The following is a 26,450-nucleotide window of genomic DNA, read 5'->3' as shown; positions in this document are numbered from 1 at the left end:
TAGAACACAGTGATAGAACACGGTGATACGGTGATAGAACACAGTGATAGAACACAGTGATACGGTGATAGAACACGGTGATACGGTGATAGAACACAGTGATAGAACACAGTGATACGGTGATAGAACACAGTGATAGAACACAGTGATAGAACACGGTGATACGGTGATAGAACACAGTGATAGAACACAGTGATAGAACACAGTGATACGGTGATAGAACACAGTGATACGGTGATAGAGCACAGTGATAGAACACGGTGATACGGTGATAGAACACAGTGATAGAACACGGTGATACGGTGATAGAACACAGTGATAGAACACAGTGATAGAACACGGTGATACGGTGATAGAACACAGTGATAGAACACAGTGATACGGTGATAGAACACAGTGATACGGTGATAGAACACAGTGATAGAACAGTGATACGGTGATAGAACACGGTGATAGAACACAGTGATACGGTGATAGAACACAGTGATAGAACACGGTGATACGGTGATAGAACACAGTGATAGAACACAGTGATAGAACACAGTGATACGGTGATAGAACACAGTGATACGGTGATAGAGCACAGTGATACGGTGATAGAACACAGTGATACGGTGATAGAACACAGTGATAGAACACAGTGATAGAACACGGTGATACGGTGATAGAACACAGTGATAGAACACAGTTATACGGTGATAGAACACAGTGATACGGTGATAGAACACAGTGATAGAACAGTGATACGGTGATAGAACACGGTGATAGAACACAGTGATACGGTGATAGAACACAGTGATAGAACAGTGATACGGTGATAGAACACAGTGATAGAACACAGTGATACGGGGATGGAACACGTGATACGGTGATAGAACACAGTGATAGAACAGTGATACGGTGATAGAACACAGTGATAGAACACAGTGATACGGTGATGGAACACGTGATACGGTGATAGACCACAGTGATACGGTGATAGAACACAGTGATACGGTGATAGAACACAGTGATACGGTGATAGAACACAGTGATACGGTGATAGAACACAGTGATAGAACAGTGATACGGTGATAGAACACAGTGATAGAACACAGTGATACGGTGATGGAACACGTGATACGGTGATAGGATACGGTGATAGAACACAGTGATAGAACACAGTGATAGAACACAGTGATACGGTGATAGAACACAGTGATAGAACACAGTGATATGGTGATGGAACACAGTGATAGAACACAGTGATACGGTGATAGAACACAGTGATAGAACACAGTGATACGGTGATAGGATACGGTGATAGAACACAGTGATAGAACACAGTGATACGGTGATAGAACACAGTGATACGGTGATAGAACACAGTGATACGGTGATAGAACACAGTGATAGAACACAGTGATAGAACACAGTGATACGGTGATAGAACACAGTGATAGAACACAGTGATACAGTGATAGAACACAGTGATAGAACACATTGATACGGTGATAGAACACGGTGATACGGTGATGGAACACGTGATACGGTGATAGGATACGGTGATAGAACACAGTGATAGAACACAGTGATAGAACACAGTGATAGAACACAGTGATACGGTGATAGAACACAGTGATAGAACACAGTGATACGGTGATAGAACACAGTGATAGAACACAGTGATACGGTGATAGAACACAGTGATACGGTGATGGAACACGTGATACGGTGATAGAACACAGTGATACGGTGATGGAACACGTGATACGGTGATAGGATACGGTGATAGAACACAGTGATAGAACACAGTGATAGAACACAGTGATACGGTGATAGAACACAGTGATAGAACACAGTGATATGGTGATGGAACACGTGATACGGTGATAGAACACTGAGGAGGACCTGATGAGCTCTAAATACTCATCTCTAATAGGATGCATTCCAAATGGCACCTTATTCCCTATATACAATACACTACATTTGACCAGGACCTATTGGATAGTGCGCTATATAGGAAATAGGGTGCCATTTGGAACACATCTATAGTCTCCTCTAACAGCCTCTAGATTGAGTTGCCGGGCCGACCCGCATTGCATATTACCAGAATCCTGAGATTCCCTTTTTAAAAAGCACCTGATAAATGTAGATGGATGTAGATTTTTTAGGGGGTGCTAGAGCACACTCAGCACCCCTACTTCCTGCAGCTATGTGGGCTGGACAATTCAGTTCAGTTGAGAGATGGCTCGGTTTTGTTGTCTTTTTTGTTGGGGGTTTCTGATATCAGGATAGGGACAATAGAGCATCTTGGAGAGACGCCAGGTTCTCAGCAGTGCTGACTGGTAGCCCTTCCTGACGCTCGGCCTGAAATGGACTCATTGTATGGTTCTCTCTCTGCATACAGCGGGAAAGCAGGCCACTCCACCAGTGCTCCATGTATTTGGAAAAGCTTTTTAGCAAATATTGGCAGACTATACCCCTAGCCTCTGTGTCAATAAGGCTAAGACTCAATGGGGAGGAGAAATCAGTTTATGAAACCCAGCAATGCAGAAAGAATGAGGCCGGAGGATTTGTGAGGAGGGAGTCTGAAAATGTAAAAAGCTCGATATTGCAATGCCCATTTAGCATGATGCTATTGGCCCTAGTTTTGAGCTCTTTAGTCTAGCAATGCCCATTTATTTAGCATGATGCTATTGGCCCTAGTTATTAGCTCTTTAGTCTAGCAATGCCCATTTATTTAGCATGATGCTATTGGCCCTAGTTATTAGCTCTTTAGTCTAACAATGCCCATTTATTTAGCATGATGCTATTGGCCCTAGTTTTTAGCTCTTTAGTCTAACAATGCCCATTTATTTAGCATGATGCTATTGGCCCTAGTTATTAGCTCTTTAGTCTAACAATGCCCATTTATTTAGCATGATGCTATTGGCCCTACATTTTAGCTCTTTAGTCTAACAATGCCCATTTATTTAGCATGATGCTATTGGCCCTAGTTATTAGCTCTTTAGTCTAACAATGTGGAGCAGTAGTAGCTGATATTGATATGAGTTGCCTTTACTTGGCTTGACATAGCCTACCTACAGGTACCACAGGAGGCTGCTGAGGGGAGGACAGCTCATAGTAATGACTGGAATGGAGTAAATGAAATGGTATCAAACACATGGAAACCACTTGTTTGATAGCATTCCATTTATACTGTTCCAGCCCATGCTCCCCAATTAAGGTGCCACCAGCCGCCTGTGATAGGTACATAAGAACCACCGAGAGAGAAATAAGCAGCTTTAGGAGCTAGTACTTTTACCCATTGCAATGACCCTGTATTGTGGCTGAGGGTGTATGTTATAATCTGAATCTATCTGAGTGCATCTCAGTGTACCTACAATATGACTTTGTCCCAAATGGCACAATATTCTTTATATACAATAGTGCAGTAATTTTGACTAGGGTCTATAGAGCTCTGGTCAAAAATAGGAATATATAGGATTATGGGTGCAAATTTGGGATGCAGCCTACCCTATATATACATGGGTATGTGGACACCCCTTCAAATTAGAGGATTTGGCTATTTCAGCCACACCCGTTAATGACAGGTGTATAAAATGGAGCACACAGCCATGCAATCTCCATAGACAAACATTGGCAGTAAAATGGCTTTACTGAAGAGCTCAGTGACTTTCAACATGGCAATGTCATAGGATGCGACTTTTTCAATCAGTCAGTTCATCAGATTTCTGCCCTGTTAGAACTGCCCCGGTCAACTGTAAGTGTTGGTATTGTGACGTGGAAAAGGCTAGGAGCAACAACGGCTCAGCCGCGAAGTGGTAAGCCACACAAGCTCACAGAATGGGACCACCGAGTGCTGAAGTGCATAGCGCATAAAAATCGCCTGTCCTCGGTTTCAACATTCACTACCGAGTTCTAAACTGCCTTTTGAAGCAGTGTCAGCACAAGAACTGTTTGTCGGGAGCTTCATGAAATGGGTTTTGATGGCCAAAAAGCCACACACAGGCCTAAGATCACCATGCGCAATTCCAATCGTCGGCTGAAGTGGTGTAAAGCTTGCCGCTATTGGACTCTGGAGCAGTGGAAACATTCTCTGGAGGGATGAATCACGCTTTACCATCTGGCATCCAACAGACGAATGCTACCTGCCCGAATGCATAGTGCCAAGTTTGGTGGTGGAGGAATAATAGTCTGGGGCTGTTTTTCATGGTTGGGGCTAGGCCCCTTAGTTCCAGTGAAGGGAAATCTTAGTTCTACCGCATACAATGACATTATAGATGATTCTGTGCTTCCAACTTTGTGTCAACAGTTTGGGGAAGGCCCTTTCCTGTTTCAGCATGACAATGCCCCCGTGCACAAAGCAAAGTCCATACAGAAATGGTTTGTTGAGGTCGGTGTGAAAGAACTTGACTGGCCTGCACAGATCCCTGACCTCAACCCCATCGAACACCTTTGGGATGAATTTGAACGCCAACTGCGAGCCAGGCCTAATCGCCCAACATCAGTGCCTGACCTAATTAATGCTCTTGTGGCTGAGTCCCCGCAGCAATGTTCCAACCTCGAGAGGAAAGCCTTCCCAGAAGAGTGGAGGCTGTTATTGCAGCAGGGGTACCAACTCTATATTAATGCCCATGATTTTGGAATGAGATGTTCGACGAACAGGTCATGTAGTGTATATGTATGTATTGTTCAGTCATCTGTCTGTTGTCGAGGGGCCACTGACACTCTAAACCTAAAACTATGGCACATTGTACAGGATAACTTTATCACTGACAACAACCATTGCCCTTTGTCTCAGAACAGTCATTGCATTTTGCAATCACATTACCTGTTTAAAAAGCCCAGGGAGGGCTGTAAATATATGCTAAAACAGGGTGGAAACTGCTGAGAAAAATACAATTTAAATGTAATAGTGTTTAATATTTATTGTAAAATGTAAAGTTAATGTAAGGGAATGCTTTGCAGAGCGAGCAGGATTTACATAAATTGTTCTCCCAATGATTATGTCCTTTTGCACACAGACAGAAAGGAGCTCTGGTTCTCCAGTCGCTATCATTGCTGCATATTTAAAAAGGGGGGTCTTGGCCTGGGCCACACACACACACACACACACACACACACACACACACACACACACACACACACACACACACACACACACACACACACACACACACACACACACACACACACACACACACACACACGCACACACACACACACACACACACACACACACACACACACACACACACACACACACACACACACACACACACACACACACACACACACACACACACACACACACACACACACACCGGTGTCTCCCTGTTTAAGAGTGTGTTCTGGTTGTGGCAGTTCAGGTTCCATGATGACATCACACCACCACAAGCTGCAGCAGCGAGAGTATTAAAGTTAAGGCTGTCTACAGCGGAAGCTTTGCCCTTTTAATGTTGAATATTTCTTCTCTTTATGACAGGCGTAAAAGGGCTTAGGAGCCTGATTTATATGCTCCTGACACGGCATATTGTTGTGGAAACCTCATCAGGGGTGCAGGGGTAGTGAGGGTAGTCAGGGGCTAGTGAGGCTAGTCAGGGGAGTAGTGAGGGTAGTCAGGGGCTAGTGAGGCTAGTCAGGGGAGTAGTGAGGGTAGTCAGGGGGTAGTGAGGGTAGTCAGGGGCTAGTGAGGCTAGTCAGGGGGTAGTGAGGGTAATCAGGGGCTAGTGAGGGTAGTCAGGGGCTAGTGAGGGTAGTCAGGGGCTAGTGAGGGTAGTCAGGGGAGTAGTGAGGGTAGTCAGGGGCTAGTGAGGGTAGTCAGGGGCTAGTGAGGGTAGTCAGGGAGTCGTGAGGGTAGTCAGGGGCTAGTGAGGGTAGTCAAGGGGTAGTGAGGGTAGTCAGGGGGCTAGTGAGGGTAGTCAGGGGCTAGTGAGGGTAGTCAGGGGGTAGTGAGGATAGGGGGTAGTAAGGGTAGTCAGGGGGGTAGTGAGGGTGGTCAGGGGCTAGTGAGGGTAGTCAGGGGAGTAGTGAGGGTAGGGGAGTGGAGGGTAGTCTGGGGGTAGTGAGGGCAGTCAGGGGAGTAGTGAGGGTAGTCAGGGGAGTAATGAGGGTAGTCAGGGGCTAGTGAGGGTAGTCAGGGGAGTAGTGAAGTTAGTCAGGGGGTAGTGAGGGTAGTCAGGAGGGTAGTCAGGGGGTAGTCAGGGGGTAGTCAGGGTAGTCATAGGGGTAGTGAGGGTAGTCAGGGGAGTAGTGAGGTAGTCAGGGGGTAGTCAGGGTAGTCATAGGGGTAGTCAGGGTAGTCAGGGGGTAGTCAGGGTAGTCATAGGGGTAGTGAGGGTAGTCAGGGGGTTGTGAGGGTAGTCAGGGGGTAGTGAGGGCAGTCAGGGTAGTCAGGATGGAGTGAGGGTAGTCAGGGGGTAGTGAGGGTAGTCAGGGGGTTGTGAGGGTAGTCAGGGGGTTGTGAGGGCAGTCAGGGGGAGTGGGGTAGTCAGGGGGAGTGAGGGTAGTTAGGGGGTAGTGAGGGTAGTCAGGGGTAGTGATGGAGGTCAGGGGGGTTGTGAGGGTAGTCAGGGGGTAGTGAGGGCAGTCAGGGGGTAGTGAGGGAAGTCAGGGAGGTTGTGAGGGTAGTCAGGGGGTTGTGAGGGCAGTCAGGGGGAGTGAGGGTAGTCAGGGAGGTTGTGAGGGTAGTCAGGGAGGTTGTGAGGGCAGTCAGGGGGAGTGAGGGTAGTCAGGGAGGTTGTGAGGGTAGTCAGGGGGTAGTGAGGGCAGTCAGGGGGGTAGTCAGGGAGGGAGTGAGGGTAGTCAGGGGGGGAGTGAGGGTAGTCCCTGGTCGCCCGTGTGGCTGTGGAGAGAAACAGAGAGGCCAGGTTTGTGTCTCACATGGCCCCCTCTTCCCTATTTACTGCACTAGTTTTGACCAGGGCCCATAGGGAATATTTGTGCCATTTGGGATGCAGTTTGGTTCTGGGTTGCATTAAGACACATCTAAGCAGCAGCAGTAGAAGCAGTAGGGAAAATAATAATAAAATGCACATGTTAAAATCACACATTTGGAGGATTTATAGAGAGAAAAAAATGACAATAATTTAGTATGGCTAAGTTTATTAGCAGGTTTTGGGTTGTGACTGCTTCTGCTAACGCTTTGAACTATACTGGTATTCATGAGTCCTCCACTCCTCACCTGTACATGGTGCCAATTAGTATGGTTACAAAGGCTACTGTAACTGGTCCTCTTAAAACCTACTGTACACTAATGGGAAGTTGTGAGGTTTCAGGTTTTTTTTAAATTATGTTTTTATGTCAAATGTAAGTTGTCTTTCTTTTAACTTTCCCCTGCCTTTTTCCCCTCTTTCTCATTCCTCTCTCCTCCTCCACCCCCTCCTCTCTCCTCCTCCACCCCTCCTCTCTCCCCTCCACCCCTCTCTCCTCCTCCACCCCCCCCCCCTCCTCTCTCCTCCTCCACCCCTCCACCCCCTCTCTCCTCCTCCACCCCCTCCTCTCTCCTCCTCCACCCCTCCTCTCTCCTCCTCCACCCCCCTCCTCTCTCCTCCTCTCCTCCACCCCCCCCTCCCTCCACCCCTCTCCTCCTCCACCCCTTCCTCTCTCCTCCTCCACCCCCCCTTCCTCCTCCACCCCTCCTCCTCCACCCCTCCTCTCTCCTCCTCCACCCCCTCCTCCTCCACCCCTCTCCTCCTCCTCCACCCCTCCTCTCTCCTCCTCCCCCTCTCCTCCCCCTCCTCCTCCCACCCCTCCTCTCTCCTCCTCCACCCCTCCTCTCCCTCCTCAATCCTCCTCCACCGCCTCCTCCTCCACCCCTCTCTCTCCTCCTCCACCCCTCCTTTCTCCTCCTCCACCCCCCCTCCTCTCTCCTCCTCCACCCCTCCTCTCTCCTCCTCCTCCCCCTCCTCTCTCCTCCACCCCTCCACCCCCACCCCTCTCTCCTCCTCCACCCCTCCACCCCTCTCTCTTCCTCCACCCCTCCTCCCCTCCTCCACCCCTCCTCTCTCCTCCTCCACCCCTCCTCCTCCACCCCTCCACCCCTCCTCTCTCCTCCTCCACCCCTCCTCTCTCCTCCTCCACCCCTCCACCCCTCCTCTCTCCTCCTCCACCCCCTCCTCTCTCCTCCTCCACCCCTCCTCTCTCCTCCTCCACCCCTCCCTCTCTCCCCTCCACCCCTCCTCTCCTCTCCACCTCCACCCCTCCCTCTCTCCTCCACCCCTCCTCTCTCCTCCTCCACCTCCACCCCTCCTCTCTCCTCCTCCACCCCTCCTCCTCCACCCCTCCTCTCTCTCCTCCTCCTCCACCCCTCCTCCTCTCTCCTCCTCCTCTCTCCTCCACCCCTCCTCCTCTCCTCTCCTCCCTCCACCCCTCCCCCTCCTCCTCCACCCCTCCTCTCTCCTCCTCCACCCCTCCTCTCCTCCCCCCTCCTCCACCCCCTCTCCTCCTCCTCCACCCCTCCTCTCTCCTCTCCACCCCCCCTCCTCTCTCTCTCCTCCTCCACCCCTTCCTCTCTCCTCCTCCACCCCCTCCTCCTCCACCCCTCCTCCTCCACCTCCTTCCACCCCTCCTCTCTCCTCCTCCACCCCGCCTCCTCTCTCCTCTCTCCCCTCCACCCCTCCTCCCCTCCTCCTCTCCTCCTCTCCTCCACCCCTCCTCCCACCCCTCCTCCTCCACCCCTTCCTCCTCTCTCCTCCTCCACCTCCTCCTCCACCCCTCCTCTCTCCCTCCACCCCCCTCTCTCCTCCTCCTCCTCCACCCCCCCCTCCTCCTCTCTCCTCCTCCACCCCCCTCCTCTCTCCTCCTCCACCCCTTCCTCTCTCCCTCCTCCTCTCCTCCCCTCCTCTCTCCTCCTCCACCCCCTCCTCCCCTCCTCTCACCCCCTCTCCCTCCTCTCCTCCTCCACCCCTCCTCTCTCCTCCTCCACCCCTCCTCTCTCCTCCTCCACCCCTCCTCTCTCCTCCTCCACCCCTCCCCCCTCCCCTCCTCCTCCTCCACCCCCCCTCTCTCCTCCACCCCTCCTCTCTCCTCCCTGCCTCCACCCCTCCTCTCCTCCTCCACCGCCTCCTCTCTCCTCCTCCACCCCCCTCCTCCTCTCCCTCTCCTCCTCCACCCCTTCCTCTCTCCTCCCCCCTCCTCAACCGCCTCCTCTCTCCTCCTCCTCCTCCACCCCCTCCTCTCTCCTCCTCCTCCACCCCCCTCTCTCCTCCCTCCTCCACCCCCCTCTCTCCTCCCTCCACCCCTCCTCTCTCCTCCTCCACCCCTCCTCTCTCCTCCTCCCCCCCTCCTCTCTCCTCCTCCACCCCCCCCCCTCCACCCCCTCTCTCCTCCTCCACCCCTTCCTCTCTCCCCTCCTCTCTCCTCCTCCACCGCCTCCTCTCTCCCCCTCCTCTCTCCTCCTCCATCCTCCTCCACCCCCTCCTCTCTCCTCCTCCACCCCCTCCTCTCCTCCTCCACCCCCTCCTCTCTCCTCCACCCTCCTCCACCCCCCTCTCCTCCTCCACCCCTCCTCTCTCCCCCCTCCTCTCTCCTCTCCACCCCCTCCCTTCTCCAGTCTCTGTGTCTGGAGGTGTGTGGGAGGCGCAAGGGCGTGTCTTCGTTACTGAGGCTGTCCCAGCGGCTGCAGGAGGAGCAGGAGCAGCAGAGCGGTCCAGACTCAGAGCAACAGGCCCTACAGCTGCAGCTGCTGACCGTCAACTTGGAGCGGCGCTGGGAGGCCATCGTTATGCAGGTGCTGCAGTGGCAGACACGCCTCCGGCGGGCCCTGGGGACAGATCAGGTGAGACCTCACACCCTGCTTTGCACCCCATATGGTTCAAATGCTATTAAGATACTGACCTGACACAATATGGGAAGAGGTTGGAATTTGCAATATACAGTGCATTCAGAAAGTATTCAGACCCCTTGACTTTTTCCACATTTTGCTACGTTCCAGCCTTATTCTAAACTGGATTAACCAACATGCTTCACCGTAGGTATGGTGCCAGGTTTCCTCCAGACGTGACACCTGGCATTCAGGCCAAAGAGTTCCATATTGGTTTCATCAGACCAGATAATCTTGTTCCCCATGGTCTGAAAGTACTTTAGTTGCCTGTCTTGGAGTTCTACGGATAATTCCTTTGATTTCATGGCTTGCTTTTTGCTCTGACATGCACTGTCAACTGTGGGACCTTATATACACAGGTGTGTGCCTTTCCAAATCATGTCCAATCAATTTCATTTTCCGCAAGTGGACTCCAATCAAGTTGTAGAAACATCTCAAGGATGATCAGTGGAAACAGGTTGCTCCTGAGCTCAATTTCGAGTCTCATAGCAAAGGGCCTGAATACTTATGTAGATAAGGTATTTATGTTTGAAATATTTAATACATTTGCTAAAATTTTGAAAAAACTGTTATCACTTTGTCACAATGAGGTATTGTGTGTAGATGTCACGACTTCTGCCGAAGTCATTGCCTCTCCTTGTTCGGGCGGTGCTCGGCGTTCGACGTCACCGGTCTTCTAGCCATCATTGATCCTTTTTTAATTTTCCATTGGTTTTGTCTTGTCTTCCCACACACCTGTTTTCAATCCCATTCATTACCTGTTGTGTATTTAACCCTCTGTTTCCCCTCATGTCTTTGTCAGAGATTGTTTTATTGTCAGTGTAGTGTGATTGTTGTATAGGTGCGCGTCGGGTCCTCGTACCCATGTTTGTTTGTTTATGTACATTTAGTGTTATGGAGCATACTCCGTGGACTTTATTAAAAGACTCCATTTTTCACTCCATTTGACTCTCCTGCGCCTGACTTCCCTGCCACCTATTACACCTATGCATGACAGTAGATTGCTAAGGATTTTTATTTATTTAATCCATTTTAGAATAAGGCTGTAATGTACCAAAATGTGGAATAAGTTAAGGGGTCTGAATACTTTCTGAAGGCATTGTACGTAACATATACCTGCACTCAGACCAGGTGACTCAGCCTGGCCCCGCATGGCAGAGCTCATACAGGTCTGACTGTAAAGACTCCTATTCCAGGGATGGTTGACCACTCCACAAGAGACCTGGGTGTCTCCTGGTTTTCTCACTTAACTGCAGAATTGACCACGTAGGTACAGCTGGTCACGTGGATACACTCTGTACATTTATGTACTAGCAACTAGCCAGCTATACATTCTGTTTCAGTCATGAAGGTTACGTTTATGTCGTGTAAAGAAGCTCCACAACTCTAGAACGAGCTATTTATGAGTGATATTATTCCTCTCAAAGTGAGCTGTCCAGGGGTAAGTTATTTAGGCCAGCAACAGAGAAGGAAATGTTTTGCACTGTAACTAGAATGGATTAATAATAGTGAGGTACACTGCAGGGAAAGTGGCCATAGTACACCGGGATATGTGAGCTATACATCCCAAATGGCACCCTATTCCCCATAGGCCCTGGTCAAAAGTAGTGCACTATGTAGGGCAGTGTTCCCAAACTCGGTACTGGGAACCCCAAGGGGTGCAAATTTTGTTTTTTGCCCTAGCCCTATATAGAGCACTATATAGGAAATGGGGGTTAAATTGGTGCACAGGCAGTGAGATGTCTGGCAGCTTCAGACTATTCTGTACACAACCCCCCTTTTGATCATCAATGCGTAAAGGCTCAGCTCCAAAAATTGCAAAAGAGACTTGTTTAAAAGGGGTTTATTACTGTAAAGTACCTCTGTTTCCTTCAGTGTGTTTGTGTAATGTGGAGAACAGGTAGAATCACCATTAAATCTGTAGTGAAATCCCCACCACCAACACCACCACACATCCCTTATGTAGATCAGATGGACATATTCTCTCATTCGCTCTCACTCTCTCTCTGTCGTCTTGTCTGCATTCCTGGGGGACTGCAACGTGCTACTGTGGAACCGGGTGCATGTGGGGAAGAGGAAAAAGGCTGGGTTTTGAAGTTTGTCTGGTTGTCTACTCTGTTATATCCATTCCAGTACAGCAGAGACAGAAGACAAGTAGACTTTGCAGACTGAAGTACAGTTTTACCTGGGGGATATGTCCTGAATAGGGGGAACACATTCCCTTTGTTTAGAAATGAAACACTTTGCTCAATGATAAAAGGAGTGTGGTCACAACTGCACTAGTCCCTTCTCTAGATGCCCCATTTATGAAAATGAGAAAAGGTTTCAATTTGGGTATTTTGAGAATCTTTTACCATTCCGTGTCCCGGCCGAGGAGGTGGATGGAAAACATGATGTTTAAAAGCAATTATTCAGCTTTCTGTAAGTGGATTTCTGGGTTCTTGTCTTTGTCTTATTAGTTGGTTATCAGGTGAAGGTCTTGATAAGACTGGCTAGCTACTGCTCCTTTTGTTGTGACCATTTGGTTCTATACTATGGGCCTGTGTGCATAATTTAGTTCAGTGTTAGCTAGGTTAGCTAAGGCTTATTGATTCACAGAGGAAGGTTTTTATCCTGCATTAGCAACCCCAGCTTATAGTCATTCGGATTTCCCTTATCAGCAAGAAGAGAATAAACAGAAGTCTAATAGAAATTCCTTACAGAGGGTGTGCCATGTAGAAAGTGCTAGATTTACCACTTTATTAGATTAATAAGATAAAAATGGTTCATATAAATAGGCCCTCTCTCTTATATTAATGAGATGCCAAGCAATTTGTAGAATTGTGTCTTCCTTAGCAAAATGTCTGTGTCTAAGCACATTTTAAGACGATACACTTTTTAGAGAATTGTGGTATTCAATGCTTTGCTGTCTCCCCAAAATTGAAAGTATTAACCTAGTATAAAAAAAAAGCTTTTTATTTTTTTATTGATTTTGAACCGGTAAATTTGAGCTTCTCCCATTTATCTCTCTGAAGGTCCCGGGGAACATCGTAGAGGCTGGTCTCATGGACCTCCACGGCCCAGCCGAGGACTCCTGGGAGTGGGATGAAATGGACATGGCCATCGTGGAGTACATGGAGCCACAGGAATTTGATGACAAACAAAATGCTGAATGTGAATCAGGTCCTGGATCCCCTGGGGCTGGTTTAGACTATGACATGTCCGAGTCGAGCCTGCGTGTCACTCAGCGAGGGATGTCCTTGAACGAATCGTCTAGAATGACGCCTCTGTCTTCTCACCGTCCCAGTGTCTATCAGGTGTACAGCCTGCATAATGTAGAGCTCTACAGACAGCCTCACTACCCCTCCGTACACAAGACCTCTTCTCCAGTCAAAGCTGGGAGGAAGCAGCCTCTTCTGAAGAGCCTGAGCAAAGACTCCTCCTTCTCATCTGTGGAATCCCTGCCAGACCTCCTAGGGGGTCTGTTTGGCGGGGGAAAGCAGTGGGGACGCGGCGGGGGGTCCGCACGCAGATCAGAGAGCGAGAGCGGGATAGTCAGTGAGGGCGAGACAGAGTCTACTGCCAACTCCATGGTCTGTCTAGATGACCCATGGAGAGGAGGCAGCACCTACCTCAGACCCCCCCCAGGAGTCAACTCGCCTGGGGAAGACGACGACGAGGGGGACAGGTTGTGTGACGAGGACATTGACAGGATCCTAGAGCGGGCCAACAAGGTAGCGCTGTATGGGGACTGTGTGTCTGTGACGGCGCTGAGAGATCAAGACCAGAACAGATGCAAAGCAGAGAAGAAGAAGAGAGGCGGAGGAGGAGGAGGAGAGGAGGGAGGTGGAGGAGGAGAGAACCGGAGGAGACACGGGAGAGAGTCCAACGTGGAGATTCTGATCAGCCCTGACTCCAAGGAGGAAGATGAGAGAAGAGTGACAGGGGTGAAGGGCCGTAGAGACAGAGAGATCCCCCATCTGTCCCAAGGATCCTCCCTGGAGTCCCTGTATGCAGTGGGGGAGCTATTTCCATCCGGCAAAGACACTCTGCAGCGCTCCACGTCTCTGGAGAGCTGGCTGGCTCCATGTAAGAGCTGGGAGGAGGCCGAGGGAGAAGGAGGCAGCCAGGGCAGCTTGAGGGAGCTGGGCCTGGGCACCACAGGGGAACTGAGCCGCAGGACTCTGGAGCTCCTCAAACGCCTGGAGAACATCCAGACCCCGCTACACGACCTAAAGATGACACGCAGCATCTCTGACATCACTCTGCAGAGCAGCAGCTCCCTGTGCCACCCTGGGGTGGAGTATGGATCTTGGGGGCCTGGGCACGCTGGGTGCCTCTCAGGGGGCCGAGGTGGTTCCCCCTCCTCCGTCAATGAGAGCTCGGCTGCTTCTCTGACAGAGCTGAGCAGCACAGAGGACTCGTCGGTGGGCTCTGAGGACCTGGCCGTACTGAGGAACCGCTGCTACCTGCTGGACTCCAACGCCTCCTTCAGGAAGCGCCACCACCGGGCCCAGCCAGGGGGTCACCACGGAGGCCATGGGGGTCACGACGAGGCAGACGCCAGCATCAGCATGGTGGTCAACGTGTCATGCACCTCTGCCTGCACAGATGATGAGGATGACAGTGACCTTCTGTCTAGCTCCACGCTGACATTGACTGAAGAGGAGCTGGGTATCAAGGAGGATGAGGAGGAGGACAGTGACCTTCTGTCTAGCTCCACGCTGACCCTGACTGAAGAGGAGCTGGGTATCAAGGAGGATGAGGAGGAGGACAGGTCAGTCGCCTCCGAGGAGGAGAACATGGAGGGCTCCTTAGGCCTAGGCATGGAGTATATGAAGAACGAGTTCCACAACTGGATCCACAATCCATCCCGCTCCCAGCAGCAGTCCCAATCTGGCAGGGACAAGAACCAAGGGTATGACCCTCTAGGGGACGAGCTGCAGTGTGACACCCTATCCAAAGACCGCACCAACAGACTGTCTGTAGGCAACGAGCACTGCTCCTTCCTAAACCGCTCATCGCTGAGGCTCCTGGAGTCCCACACCAACAGCAACGTGAAGAAAGAGTGTCTTGGAACGCTGCCTGATGTGGTGAACACCAACAGGAAGAACGCCACGCGGAGGTATATCAGCCAGTTTGTAGATGACATGGAGAACGGGAATGTGGAAAACTCCCACATCAAAGGGAAGGATGAGGATGATGAGTTGTTACGAGAGGAGGGGAGCCTTTTCACCAAGAAAGGGGAGTCCTTCAAAAACTGTTACGTGAACGAGTCAGTGGTGAATGGAGGGGACCAGCTGAGGGGCATGGGAATGGCCACTGCCACCAAGCCATCCTCGTGTGAGACGCTGTCCCAGCTCCAGGCCAAGGAGTCCTCTCTAGAGAACCAGCTCAGAGGGGAAATCCCCTGCCAGAGCTCCAGCCACTCCTCCCCCTCTCTCTCCCCACTGGAGGACCGCGGTGGCTCCCACCACGCCCTGCAGAATCCACCCTGTTCTGGAAACAGCAGTCAGGAGAATCTCTTATCTTCATTCCTCTGTGATGTCCACACCCAGCAGAGCATTGGAGATGCGAAACCCATCCCAGACCCCAACTCAGACCATCCCTGCTGCAGCCACCCCCACCCCCAGGCGCCCCCACGCCAGGACCAAAAGAGCCAGGAGAACGTGCACAACTTTGTGATGGAGATCATCAACATGGCCTCGGTGGCTCTGAAGAACAAGGAGAGCCAGGCGGAGGACAAAGAAAGACCCGGCCAGACTGGAGCCCAGATCAGGGACAAAGTCCTGGAGCACTCCCACCGGACCATCCACCTCCACAAGGGAGACTTCTACTCTTACCTGTCTATCTCCTCCCACGACTCGGACTGTGGAGAGGTTAGCGCCTGTATAGACAGCAAGAGCACCACCCCCTTAGTGTCGCCTACCCCAGACATCAGGGACGAGGAGATGCTGTTCGAGGCCTGTCCTGAGAAAGTGTACCTTGGACCTCCTCTCCGCTACAGCATGGCTGTCACCAAGAGGCAAAGGAGGCACAGTCCCACATTAATTGACTACTACTCCTCCTCTCCCTCTCCCGCTGCCCAAAGCCAGAGTCCGAGCCAAGCGCCTCTGCCCGCCTGCAATGAATACCAAGAAGAACATGGTATTTCTCCTGGAAGTATAGCTGGGAGACAGCTACAGTGCCATAATGAGGCTTCTTATCTTAATCCGTTACCATGTGAAACTCTGATAGACACTGTTGAATGTTTAGCAGATACTGAAATGCTTGAATCTAACATTTCCCCTGTAATGACTAAGATAAGAGTCTCTTGCTCCAGTACAAATCCTTTAAAAGAGGAAGGCAGCCTCTGTCCCCCAATAAGAAAGTGTGATTCGGATGAAAAAGGATCTACTTCACAGTGGATGAAACAGAAGAATGTCAGGAAAGGCTACAGCTCTCTTCAGGAAGTCAAGTCAACTCATAAACAGAAGCAGGTGAGTTAGACATTACACCCTTTATACACCCACCCACCTATCTCCACGTAATGGGACTGGTACGCATTTCAGCCTGTTATGTATTCATATCTGTGACTAAATATTGGGGAGATATTTTGATTCACTCCTTCATTCATCCCCTCCTCCTCCTCTTCTTCCCCTGAAGTGTCGATGGAAGAGGGATTTGCCTAGCATCCTCCGATTTAGAATGTTAAGGTCTACAGAACAGAATAATCATAATCAGTCAGATTACATTATGATTCATAAGCAAAAATTCCCGGCAAAGAACCATTATTTAATTTCATGACTGAATTACCATGTGTTTGTGTCCTTTTAAGAGGTTGCTCTATTTCATATGCTAAGTTGCCACTTCTCTGGCTGTTCTCTTCAGAAACCTGATGCCTGACCTTCTATCACACTGTTATCTGGCTGTGTCAATTGGTGAATAATTAAGTGATTACCTTGTAAACTGCCGTAATTATGAAAAAACATCCGACAAAGGAAGCTAACAGGTGGGGTAGTGTGAGCTGTGGAAGATGTAATGATTCTGTTACAGACAGGAAATGTAATTGATAGACAGATCTTTACAAACAGATTATTTTCAAAGCTGTTAAGACAATTCTCAGCAACAATTTAAAGTGAAGAGGGAATTGTTTTCCATTAGCTACTTGTTGTTTTAAGTCTGACCCTATGTTATTTCCTCATATCCTGTAGCTATGCATTGTAACTAAAGAAATATTGTAACTAATAGAGTTGATTAGAAAGGACTGCAGAAAATATAAAACCACCAACAATTTGGTTTGTGGTTTGATTTATTTTCTCTCTCTCACTCTCTCTTTCTCTCTCACCTCTCTATTTCTCCCTCTCTCTATCGCTCTCTCCTCCCCCCATCTCTCTCTCACTCTCTCTTTCTCTCCCACCTCTCTATTTCTCCCTCTCTCTATCGCTCTCTCCTCCCCCATCTCTCTCTCTCTCTCTCTCACTCTCTCTTTCTCTCCCACCTCTCTATTTCTCCCTCTCTCTATCGCTCTCTCCTCCCCATCTCTCTCTCTCTCTCTCTCTCTCTCTCTCTCTCCCCTCTCTAAACTCTCTCCTCTCCACAGTCTCCAAGGTCAGTCCAAGGTTGTGGGGAGGTCGGGGGCCTGCGCCCCTGGGGTAGTGGCCCTGTCTCTGACAACTCATCTGCTTCAAAGACTGGAACTGCCAGGCCCCAGGTCAGGGTACGTACAGTATGATGAGTACCGCCACACACACACACACGCATGGGCCCACACACCCTCTCGGGCTGTGTACTTTACCTGGGAAAATGGCCAAAAGGGTTTCTCCCTCTCGTGGTAGCATTCGATTGCAAACACATTTTCCGCCTCATTCCATAATGCCAGCAAGCACATTCAAAAGAAGTTTTGCCATTAATTTTTAAAAAGTACTCTCTTCTTTTCACCCCTGTCTGCAGAACATGTTCAATGATGAGACATACAGTTGAAGTCGGAAGATTACATACACTTAGGTTGGAGTCATTAAAACTCATTTTTCAACCACTCCACAAATGTCTTAGTTTTGGCAAGTTGGTTAGGACATCTACTTTGTGCATGACACAAGTAAGTTTTCCAACAATTGTTTACAGACAGATTATTTCACTTATAATTCACTGTGTCACAATTCCAGTGGGTCAGAAGTTTACATACACTAAGTTGACTGTGCCTTTAAACAGCTTGGAAAGATTCCAGAAAATTATGTCATGGCTTTAGAAGCTTCTGATAGGCTAATTTACATCATTTGAGTCAATTGGAGGTGTACCTGTGGATGTATTTCTAGGCCTACCAAACCCAGTACCTCTTTGCTTGACATCATGGGAAAATCAAAAGAACTGACCTCAGAATTTTTTTGTAGACCTCCACAAGTCTGGTTCATCCTTGGGAGGAATTTCCAAACAGCTGAAGGTACCACGTTCATCTGTACAAACAATAGTACGCAAGTTTAAACACCATGGGACCACGCAGCCGTCATACCACACAGGAAGGAGACGCGTTCTGTCTTCTAGAGATTAATGTACTTTGATGCAAAAAGTGCAAATCAATCCCAGAACAACAGCAAAGGACCTTGTGAAGATGCTGGAGGAAACAGGTACAAAAGTATCTTTATCCACAGTAATACGAGTCCTATATCGACATAACCTGAAAGGCCGCTCAGCAAGGAAGAAGCCACTGCTCCAAAACAGCCATAAAAAAGCCAGACTATGGTTTGCAACTGCACATAGGGACAAAGATCGTACTTTTTGGAGAAATGTCCTCTGGAGGGAAAAAGGGGGAGGCTTGCAAGCCGAAGAACACCATTCCAACCGTGATGCACGGGGATGGCAGCATCATGTTGTGGAGGGTGCTTTGTTGCAGGAGGGACTGGTGCACTTCACAAAATAGATGGCATCATGAGGTAGAAAAATTATCTGGATATATTGAAGCAACATCTCAAGACATCAGTCAGGAAGTTAAGGCTTGGTTGCAAATGGGTCTTCCAAATGGACAATGACCCCAAGCATACTTCCAAAGTTGTGGCAAAGTGGCTTAAGGACAGCAAAGTCAAGGTATTGGAGTGACCATCACAAAGCCCTGACCTCAATCCTATAGAAAATTTGTGGGCAGAGCTAAAAAAGCGTGTTCGAGCAAGGAGGCCTACCAACCTGACTCGGTTACACCAGCTCTGTCAGGAGGAATTGGCCAAAATTCACCCAACTTATTGTGGGAAGCTTGTAGAAGGCTCCCCGAAACGTTTGACCCAAGTTAAACAATTTAAAGGCAACGGTACCAAATACTAATTGAGTGTATGTAAACTTCTGACCCACTGGGAATGTAATGAAAGAAATAAAAGCTGAAAGAAATAATTCACTCTACTATTATTCTGACATTTCATATTCTTAAAATAAAGTGTTGATCCTAACTGACCAAAGACAGGGAATTTTTACTAGGAAAGAATGTCAGGAATTGTGAAAAACTGAGTTTAAATGTATTTGGCTAAGGTGTACTTAAACTTCTGACTTCAACTGTAACAGTGTATTTCTGGCATTCATGACTAAGTGCCTTAGTCTAGTAGTTAGACAATGTTATGATTCAAGTGCCTCAGTCTCGTAGTTAGACAATGTTATGATTCAAGTGCCTCAGTCTCGTAGTTAAACAATGTAATGATTCAAGTGCCTCAGTCTAGTAGTTAAACAATGTTATGATTCAAGTGCCTCAGTCTCGTAGTTAAACAATGTTATGATTCAAGTGCCTCAGTCTAGTAGTTAAACAATGTAATGATTCAAGTGCCTCAGTCTCGTAGTTAAACAATGTAATGATTCAAGTGCCTCAGTCTAGTAGTTAAACAATGTTATGATTCAAGTGCCTCAGTCTCGTAGTTAAACAATGTAATGATTCAAGTGCCTCAGTCTAGTAGTTAAACAATGTAATGATTCAAGTGCCTCAGTCTCATAGTTAAACAATGTTATGATTCAAGTGCCTCAGTCTCGTAGTTAAACAATGTAATGATTCAAGTGCCTCAGTCTAGTAGTTAAACAATGTTATGATTCAAGTGCCTCAGTCTCGTAGTTAAACAATGTAATGATTCAAGTGCCTCAGTCTAGTAGTTAAACAATGTAATGATTCAAGTGCCTCAGTCTAGTAGTTAAACAATGTTATGATTCAAGTGCCTCAGTCTCGTAGTTAAACAATGTAATGATTCAAGTGCCTCAGTCTAGTAGTTAAACAATGTAATGATTCAAGTGCCTCAGTCTAGTAGTTAAACAATGTTATGATTCAAGTGCCTCAGTCTAGTAGTTAAACAATGTTATGATTCAAGTGCCTCAGTCTCGTAGTTAAACAATGTTATGATTCAAGTGTCTCAGTCTAGTAGTTAAACAATGTTATGATTCAAGTGCCTCAGTCTCGTAGTTAAACAATGTTATGATTCAAGTGCCTCAGTCTAGTAGTTAAACAATGTAATGATTCAAGTGCCTCAGTCTCGTAGTTAAACAATGTAATGATTCAAGTGCCTCAGTCTCGTAGTTAAACAATGTCATGATTCAAGTGCCTCAGTCTCGTAGTTAAACAAAGTAATGATTCAAGTGCCTCAGTCTCGTAGTTAAACAATGTTATGATTCAAATTACAGGAACTCTACTCTCCACAAAGTTTTCCTTTACCAGCAAATTGGTTTGAAAACTATGTATTATCTTATAAGGGATATGTATCGTCTGGGGTTAGCCGTTGCATTATACCCTTTCCTTACTCTCTTTCATGCCTTCATCAGAAACTGCTGGAAGAATGAGAGCCTTGGGTTGAGTAGTCAAACAATGTTATGATTCAAGTGCCTCAGTCATCCTTAAGAATAAGAATACATCAAAGACTTCACAGTTTCATTCCAATCCCTGCTGAGAGTCCTTGTACAAGATCACATGTACTCACTGCTGTCAGCACAAAAATCATTCTTATACAGTAAGCATTTAGCCTTACTACAATTATTGTAGTACAGTATGAATGTAGCCTTCCTAAAATACTTGTAATACTTGTAGGCATTTAGCCTTACCACAATTATTTGAATACTGTATGAATTTAGCCTTACTAAAATACTTGTAATGCTTTAAGGCATTTAGCCTTTCTATAATTCTTTTTTATACAGTAATAATTTAGCCTTACTAAAATATGTGTAATACTTGTAGGCATTTAGACTTACTACAATTATTGTAGTACAGTATGAATTTAGCCTTACTAAAATACTTGTAATAAAGTATGAATTTAGCCTTACTAAAATACTTGTAATACAGTATGAATTTAGCCTTACTGAAATACGTGTAAACAGTATGAATTTAGCCTTACTAAAATACTTGTAATACAGTATGAATTTAGCCTTACTAAAATACTTGTAATACAGTATGAATTTAGCCTTACTAAAATACTTGTAATACAGTATGAATTTAGCCTTACTAAAATACTTGTAATACAGTATGAATTTAGCCTTACTAAAATACTTGTAAACAGTATGAATTTAGCCTTACAAAAATAATTGTAATACTTGTAGGTATTTAGCCTTACAAAAATAATTGTAATACTTGTAGGTATTTAGCCTTACTCAACTACAACTCACTCACCACAAAGGCAGAATGACCTTTTCTCAATAATATATAATTGTGTGCTACAAAAGGCCAATCACCTCAGAGGTGTATTTCTCCACTCCTCAGTATCAACTACAATAGTATGAACCAACTGTTTCTGCAGGGAGAGTTGCATGCCATTAAAATACTGTAGGCTGTTTGTAAGAGGACTAGGCTGTGTATTTAGTTATTAGTTATGTGGGGATGTCACCCCCCATGGGCACCCCGGGGCTAAACACTCTGCTCTCTCCTCTCTGTGAGTCCCTCCTGTCCCCCCTCTCCCCCACTGTCTCCATACGGTCCAATGCCAGCCTCAGCGAACACAACTAGTACACCCAGTAGTCATGTACAGCTGCATCTGACCCACCCACTGCCATCTCGTCTGGCCCACCTGTTCAGCCCCGCTGCATGCCACAGCACTATCAAAGCGAAACAGGTGTGATTAGTCCTATGGTGAATACAGACCATGAAGCACTGCTGAATGAATCAGTCAGTCTGTACCATGGTCTGTGGTTTAGAGACTAATGTAAATAGTGTTGTTGACTGTACTACAGAGGTATTGCGTCACAGCGTGGTTTGTTGAACATTGTACATTGAGGACAAATGTTTCAAATATTCACACTTCATATGTGTTTTGGGGAATATACAGTACGATGTACTATTGTAATATATCACTGGCAGTGTTTGTGTCAGCTGGTCATTACTAAATTAGAAAAAAAAGTGAAAATAGCTCCAGAACAGATATTGTGTAATGGTAACTTGACTGACATTTGTACTGTATGTATCTTTGTCTTCTTGTCTTACAGAGACTGTCTGGGAGTGTAGCCTCAGCCACCTCCAAGGCGCAGCTGTGAGAGAGGATGGTCCATGTCTGTGTGCAGTGTCCATCCTGGTGACCTGTGGCCTGGGCTCTCTCCCCTGTTCCCCTGGTCAATGGCTCTCTCTAGCCTGCTACTCAAGCTTCCTCTTCTTTCTTCTGGCTACTGTAATGCTGACCCCTGACCTTTGACCTCTCAGCGACCCGCACCATCCTCTGCTCCTCCAATCCGTCCCAGACTGGAACTGAGCTACCTCACTGCTCTGCCACCAACCATACAAACCTTCACCAAACCCTCACCAAACACACACATACACATACTTCTTCTGTCAGTTTGTATGGAATTTCTCACTATTTCAACAGTACTGTAGAACCAGCTGCAGATGTTATAAGCCCAGGACACAAGTGTTCCTTGTTTGCTGCATCAGTAGAAGGTAAGGTCAAATTTGAAGAGGACACATGGAGTGGACGAGTACTTTGAGAGCTGCTGTTTGGTGATTAGTTCCATCCTGTCTGGACAGAACAGCACTGCTGAAAGTTCCAGAGCGTTCTGAGAGTTCCAGCTCCATGGCAACTTGTGTTAAGAAAGAGAAAGCCAGAGGGAAAAAGAGGGATTGTTTTGGCACTCAACTGATGGAGGAAATGGAAGTTGGACCAATGTCATAAAGAAAGCCAAATGCAAGTAGATCTATCTATGCAACACGTCCCAGGTTGGAAACAGCTGAACAGTGTTGTGTAGTAAGAGATTGATGATGACTGTTGACTTAAATTCAGCATCTATCTACTATTTCCTTTTTAATTTTTTATTCCTAAGACATAAAGGCAGGGTACGACTACGGGGGAAGGTTTTACTCTTTAAAAATGTGTGCCTTGCTGTTGTTATTTCTTATACCTTTTTTGTTGAAACACTGCTACCCCAGTTAGGTGTTCAAAAGATGTAGAGAAGGGAAACAACAGCAAGGTTGAAGCAGGCATCCGCCTATATGTATACGTTGTCCAACCTTGACGTGTCATGATGGTGTACATGCTTTGTGTTTAGTGGAAAAGTGTTCTGTGATGTGGAATACTATCAGCGCTAAAGTGCTAGACTGCATGGTTAACAATACATATACAGACATGTTGAGAAATAAACTTCATCTATTGGAAACCATTCAATTACATGCATTTTCTGTATGCAATTCACCTGAAACAATGTACAAACATCCTTCATTGTTGATCATTTCTTTTCTCAACACTATAAATCAAAAATGCACAAGTGGACCATTAAATGGGAGATGCGTCTGGGAGGCCATGATTGGGGATCCGAGGAGTTAGTACTAGGAAAAACAGCTGATTTACAAGACTGAGGCCATGATTGTGGATCCGAGGAGTTAGTACTAGGAAAAACAGCTGATTTACAAGACTGAGGCCATGATTGGGGATCCGAGGAGTTAGTACTAGGAAAAACAGCTGATTTACAAGACTGAGGCCATGATTGGGGATCCGAGGAGTTAGTACTAGGAAAAACAGCTGATTTACAAGACTGAGGCCATGATTGGGGATCCGAGGAGTTAGTACTAGGAAAAACAGCTGATTTACAAGACTGAGGCCATGATTGGGGATCCGAGGAGTTAGTACTAGGAAAAACAGCTGATTTACAAGACTGAGGTCATGATTGGGGATCCGAGGAGTTAGTACTAGGAAAAACAGCTGATTTACAAGACTGAGGTCATGATTGGGGATCCGAGGAGTTAGTACTAGGAAAAACAGCTGATTTACAAGACTGAGGTCATGATTGGGGATCCGAGGAGTTAGTACTAGGAAAAACAGCTGATTTACAAGACTGAGGCCATGATTGGGGATCCGAGGAGTTAGTACTAGGAAAAACAGCTGATTTACAAGACTGAGGTCATGATTGGGGATCCGAGGAGTTAGTACTAGGAAAAACAGCTGATTTACAAGACTGAGGCCATGATTGGGGATCCGAGGAGTTAGTACTAGGAAAAACAGCTGATTTACAAGACTGAGGCCATGATTGGGGATCCGAGGAGTTAGTACTAGGAAAAACAGCTGATTTACAAGACTGAGGCCATGATTGTGGATCCGAGGAGTTAGTACTAGGAAAAACAGCTGATTTACAAGACTGAGGCCATGATTGGGGATCCGAGGAGTTAGTACTAGGAAAAACAGCTGATTTACAAGACTGAGGTCATGATTGGGGATCCGAGGAGTTAGTACTAGGAAAAACAGCTGATTTACAAGACTGAGGCCATGATTGTGGATCCGAGGAGTTAGTACTAGGAAAAACAGCTGATTTACAAGACTGAGGCCATGATTGGGGATCCGAGGAGTTAGTACTAGGAAAAACAGCTGATTTACAAGACTGAGGCCATGATTGGGGATCCGAGGAGTTAGTACTAGGAAAAACAGCTGATTTACAAGACTGAGGCCATGATTGGGGATCCGAGGAGTTAGTACTAGGAAAAACAGCTGATTTACAAGACTGAGGCCATGATTGGGGATCCGAGGAGTTAGTACTAGGAAAAACAGCTGATTTACAAGACTGAGGTCATGATTGGGGATCCGAGGAGTTAGTACTAGGAAAAAAAACAGCTGATTTACAAGACTGAGGCCATGATTGGGGATCCGAGGAGTTAGTACTAGGAAAAACAGCTGATTTACAAGACTGAGGTCATGATTGGGGATCCGAGGAGTTAGTACTAGGAAAAACAGCTGATTTACAAGACTGATTGAGGTTATATGAAAACATATGTTTAGGGAAGCCATTGAATGTTAACTACAAAATGCTACATAAAGTGTGTGTGTCAGCGTCCTTATGGCAACCTTATTCCCTAATGAGTGCACTATATAGGAATAGGGTACCATTTGGAACACATCCTCAACAGTATAGTCATTACTATAGTCATTACATTGAGTCTACGTTGAGTGTTGCCAGTCACACAGACACAGCCATTAGCATGAATAATGGGTTTTTCACAGGAGGTGCTGATGATTCTGACAATGATGGGATAAGAGAAATGATCCTCTGAGCCCATCAGCGAATCAGCTCTGGAGATACGTCCCTGTCCCCCACACACCCATGCTCATTCTCACACACACACATACATATGGATGCATGTACACACAGTCACACACAGGCATGCACACACACACACTGCTCAACAGCCAATCAACCTTTCCCTGATTGCCTAGACTAGACTAGCCTTGATGACTCTTTACTGTAATTGCCCATTTGGTCTTATGGAAGATGCATGTTTGTTGATGATAAGTGTATTCTTACATCAGAGCAAATCTGACAGAAAAAATAAAATAGTATCCATTGTTTATAAAAAAGGCTGTGAATATTACATAACACATCAAGTTGTGTAACAACAGCTTCCTCAGCCATCAGCAGCCATCAGCAGCCATATTACAGGCTGTATGTAGATCTAGCAGACTGCAGAAGACAAGTACTGCATGTTATAGCACACTACTATCTAAGTATCTTTTTGATTCTTATTGTTGATGAAAGCTTCAGACTTGACTGATGTGATTATTAAATTAGAATGGAAATGCATTCCGACATTGTCCTCAAAGAAACATGACATGTTGAAGAAAAATATATTTATTATTTTGCCTTTTTGCAATTAACAAGCTCTTTTTGCTTGAAATGGAAATGACTTTAAAGGGAGTAAAGGTCATGTGTATCGAACCATGGTGGCTTTGCAATTACCACCAGTCAAAATGTTGATTTGGTGTCCTTGCTTAAGCATGGATGGGAAAATGAATAAGACCGCTGGCCACTCTTTGTTGAGAAGATCACACATGATTATGCCACATCAGAAAGACAAGAAGGGAAATCATTTTTCTGTGTAGAAAGGGAGGGATGAAAGATTCCTGCTATTTAAATCTCACAGGGAAGGTTTTAGGGTGTGGTTGTACAGTTCTGAAAGTTTTCTCTAACAAACGAAGGATGACTCAAGGCAAAAAGGGTTTACATTGCAGTAAGATGTAAAACATTATAGTATTTTAGTAGCATTTACTACGTTTCCATCGTCATTGATGGCCTTGTGCTTTTGAGAGCATTCACGGTCCTCTATTACATTTCCAGAGATGGATAGAATCATTTCCTCATCATCAAAATGCCAATGTACTTTAATCTGGACGAGGAAAATAAAATTGTGGTAAGAAATTAAAACAGGTTCATTTAAGTTTACTGTACTGTATGTGCTGCATTGTAGGCGTTTGTATAGCGAGGCCAGTAGAGC

At 46.7% G+C, this 26,450-nt stretch overlaps 1 protein-coding gene across 1 annotated transcript in view; it reads left to right on the top strand.

Moving 5' to 3' along the window:
* LOC112256836 (A-kinase anchor protein 6-like) overlaps nt 1-24,772 on the top strand; it is a 234,614-nt gene extending 209,842 nt beyond the window's left edge. The window contains exons 12-15 of the mRNA XM_024430376.2: nt 9,539-9,763; nt 12,823-16,266; nt 17,370-17,486; nt 22,193-24,772. Coding sequence (XP_024286144.1) covers nt 9,539-9,763; nt 12,823-16,266; nt 17,370-17,486; nt 22,193-22,240 — 3,834 coding nt within the window. The 3' untranslated portion in view covers nt 22,241-24,772. The remainder of the gene's footprint in view (nt 1-9,538; nt 9,764-12,822; nt 16,267-17,369; nt 17,487-22,192) is intronic.
* Nucleotides 24,773-26,450: the final 1,678 nt, after the last annotated feature.

This window comes from Oncorhynchus tshawytscha, linkage group LG08 (assembly GCF_018296145.1).
Source record: "Oncorhynchus tshawytscha isolate Ot180627B linkage group LG08, Otsh_v2.0, whole genome shotgun sequence".
In the NCBI taxonomy this organism is placed as follows: domain Eukaryota; kingdom Metazoa; phylum Chordata; class Actinopteri; order Salmoniformes; family Salmonidae; genus Oncorhynchus; species Oncorhynchus tshawytscha.
Note: the sequence above shows the minus strand (reverse complement) of the source record. Positions and strands in the feature narration are given on the sequence as shown.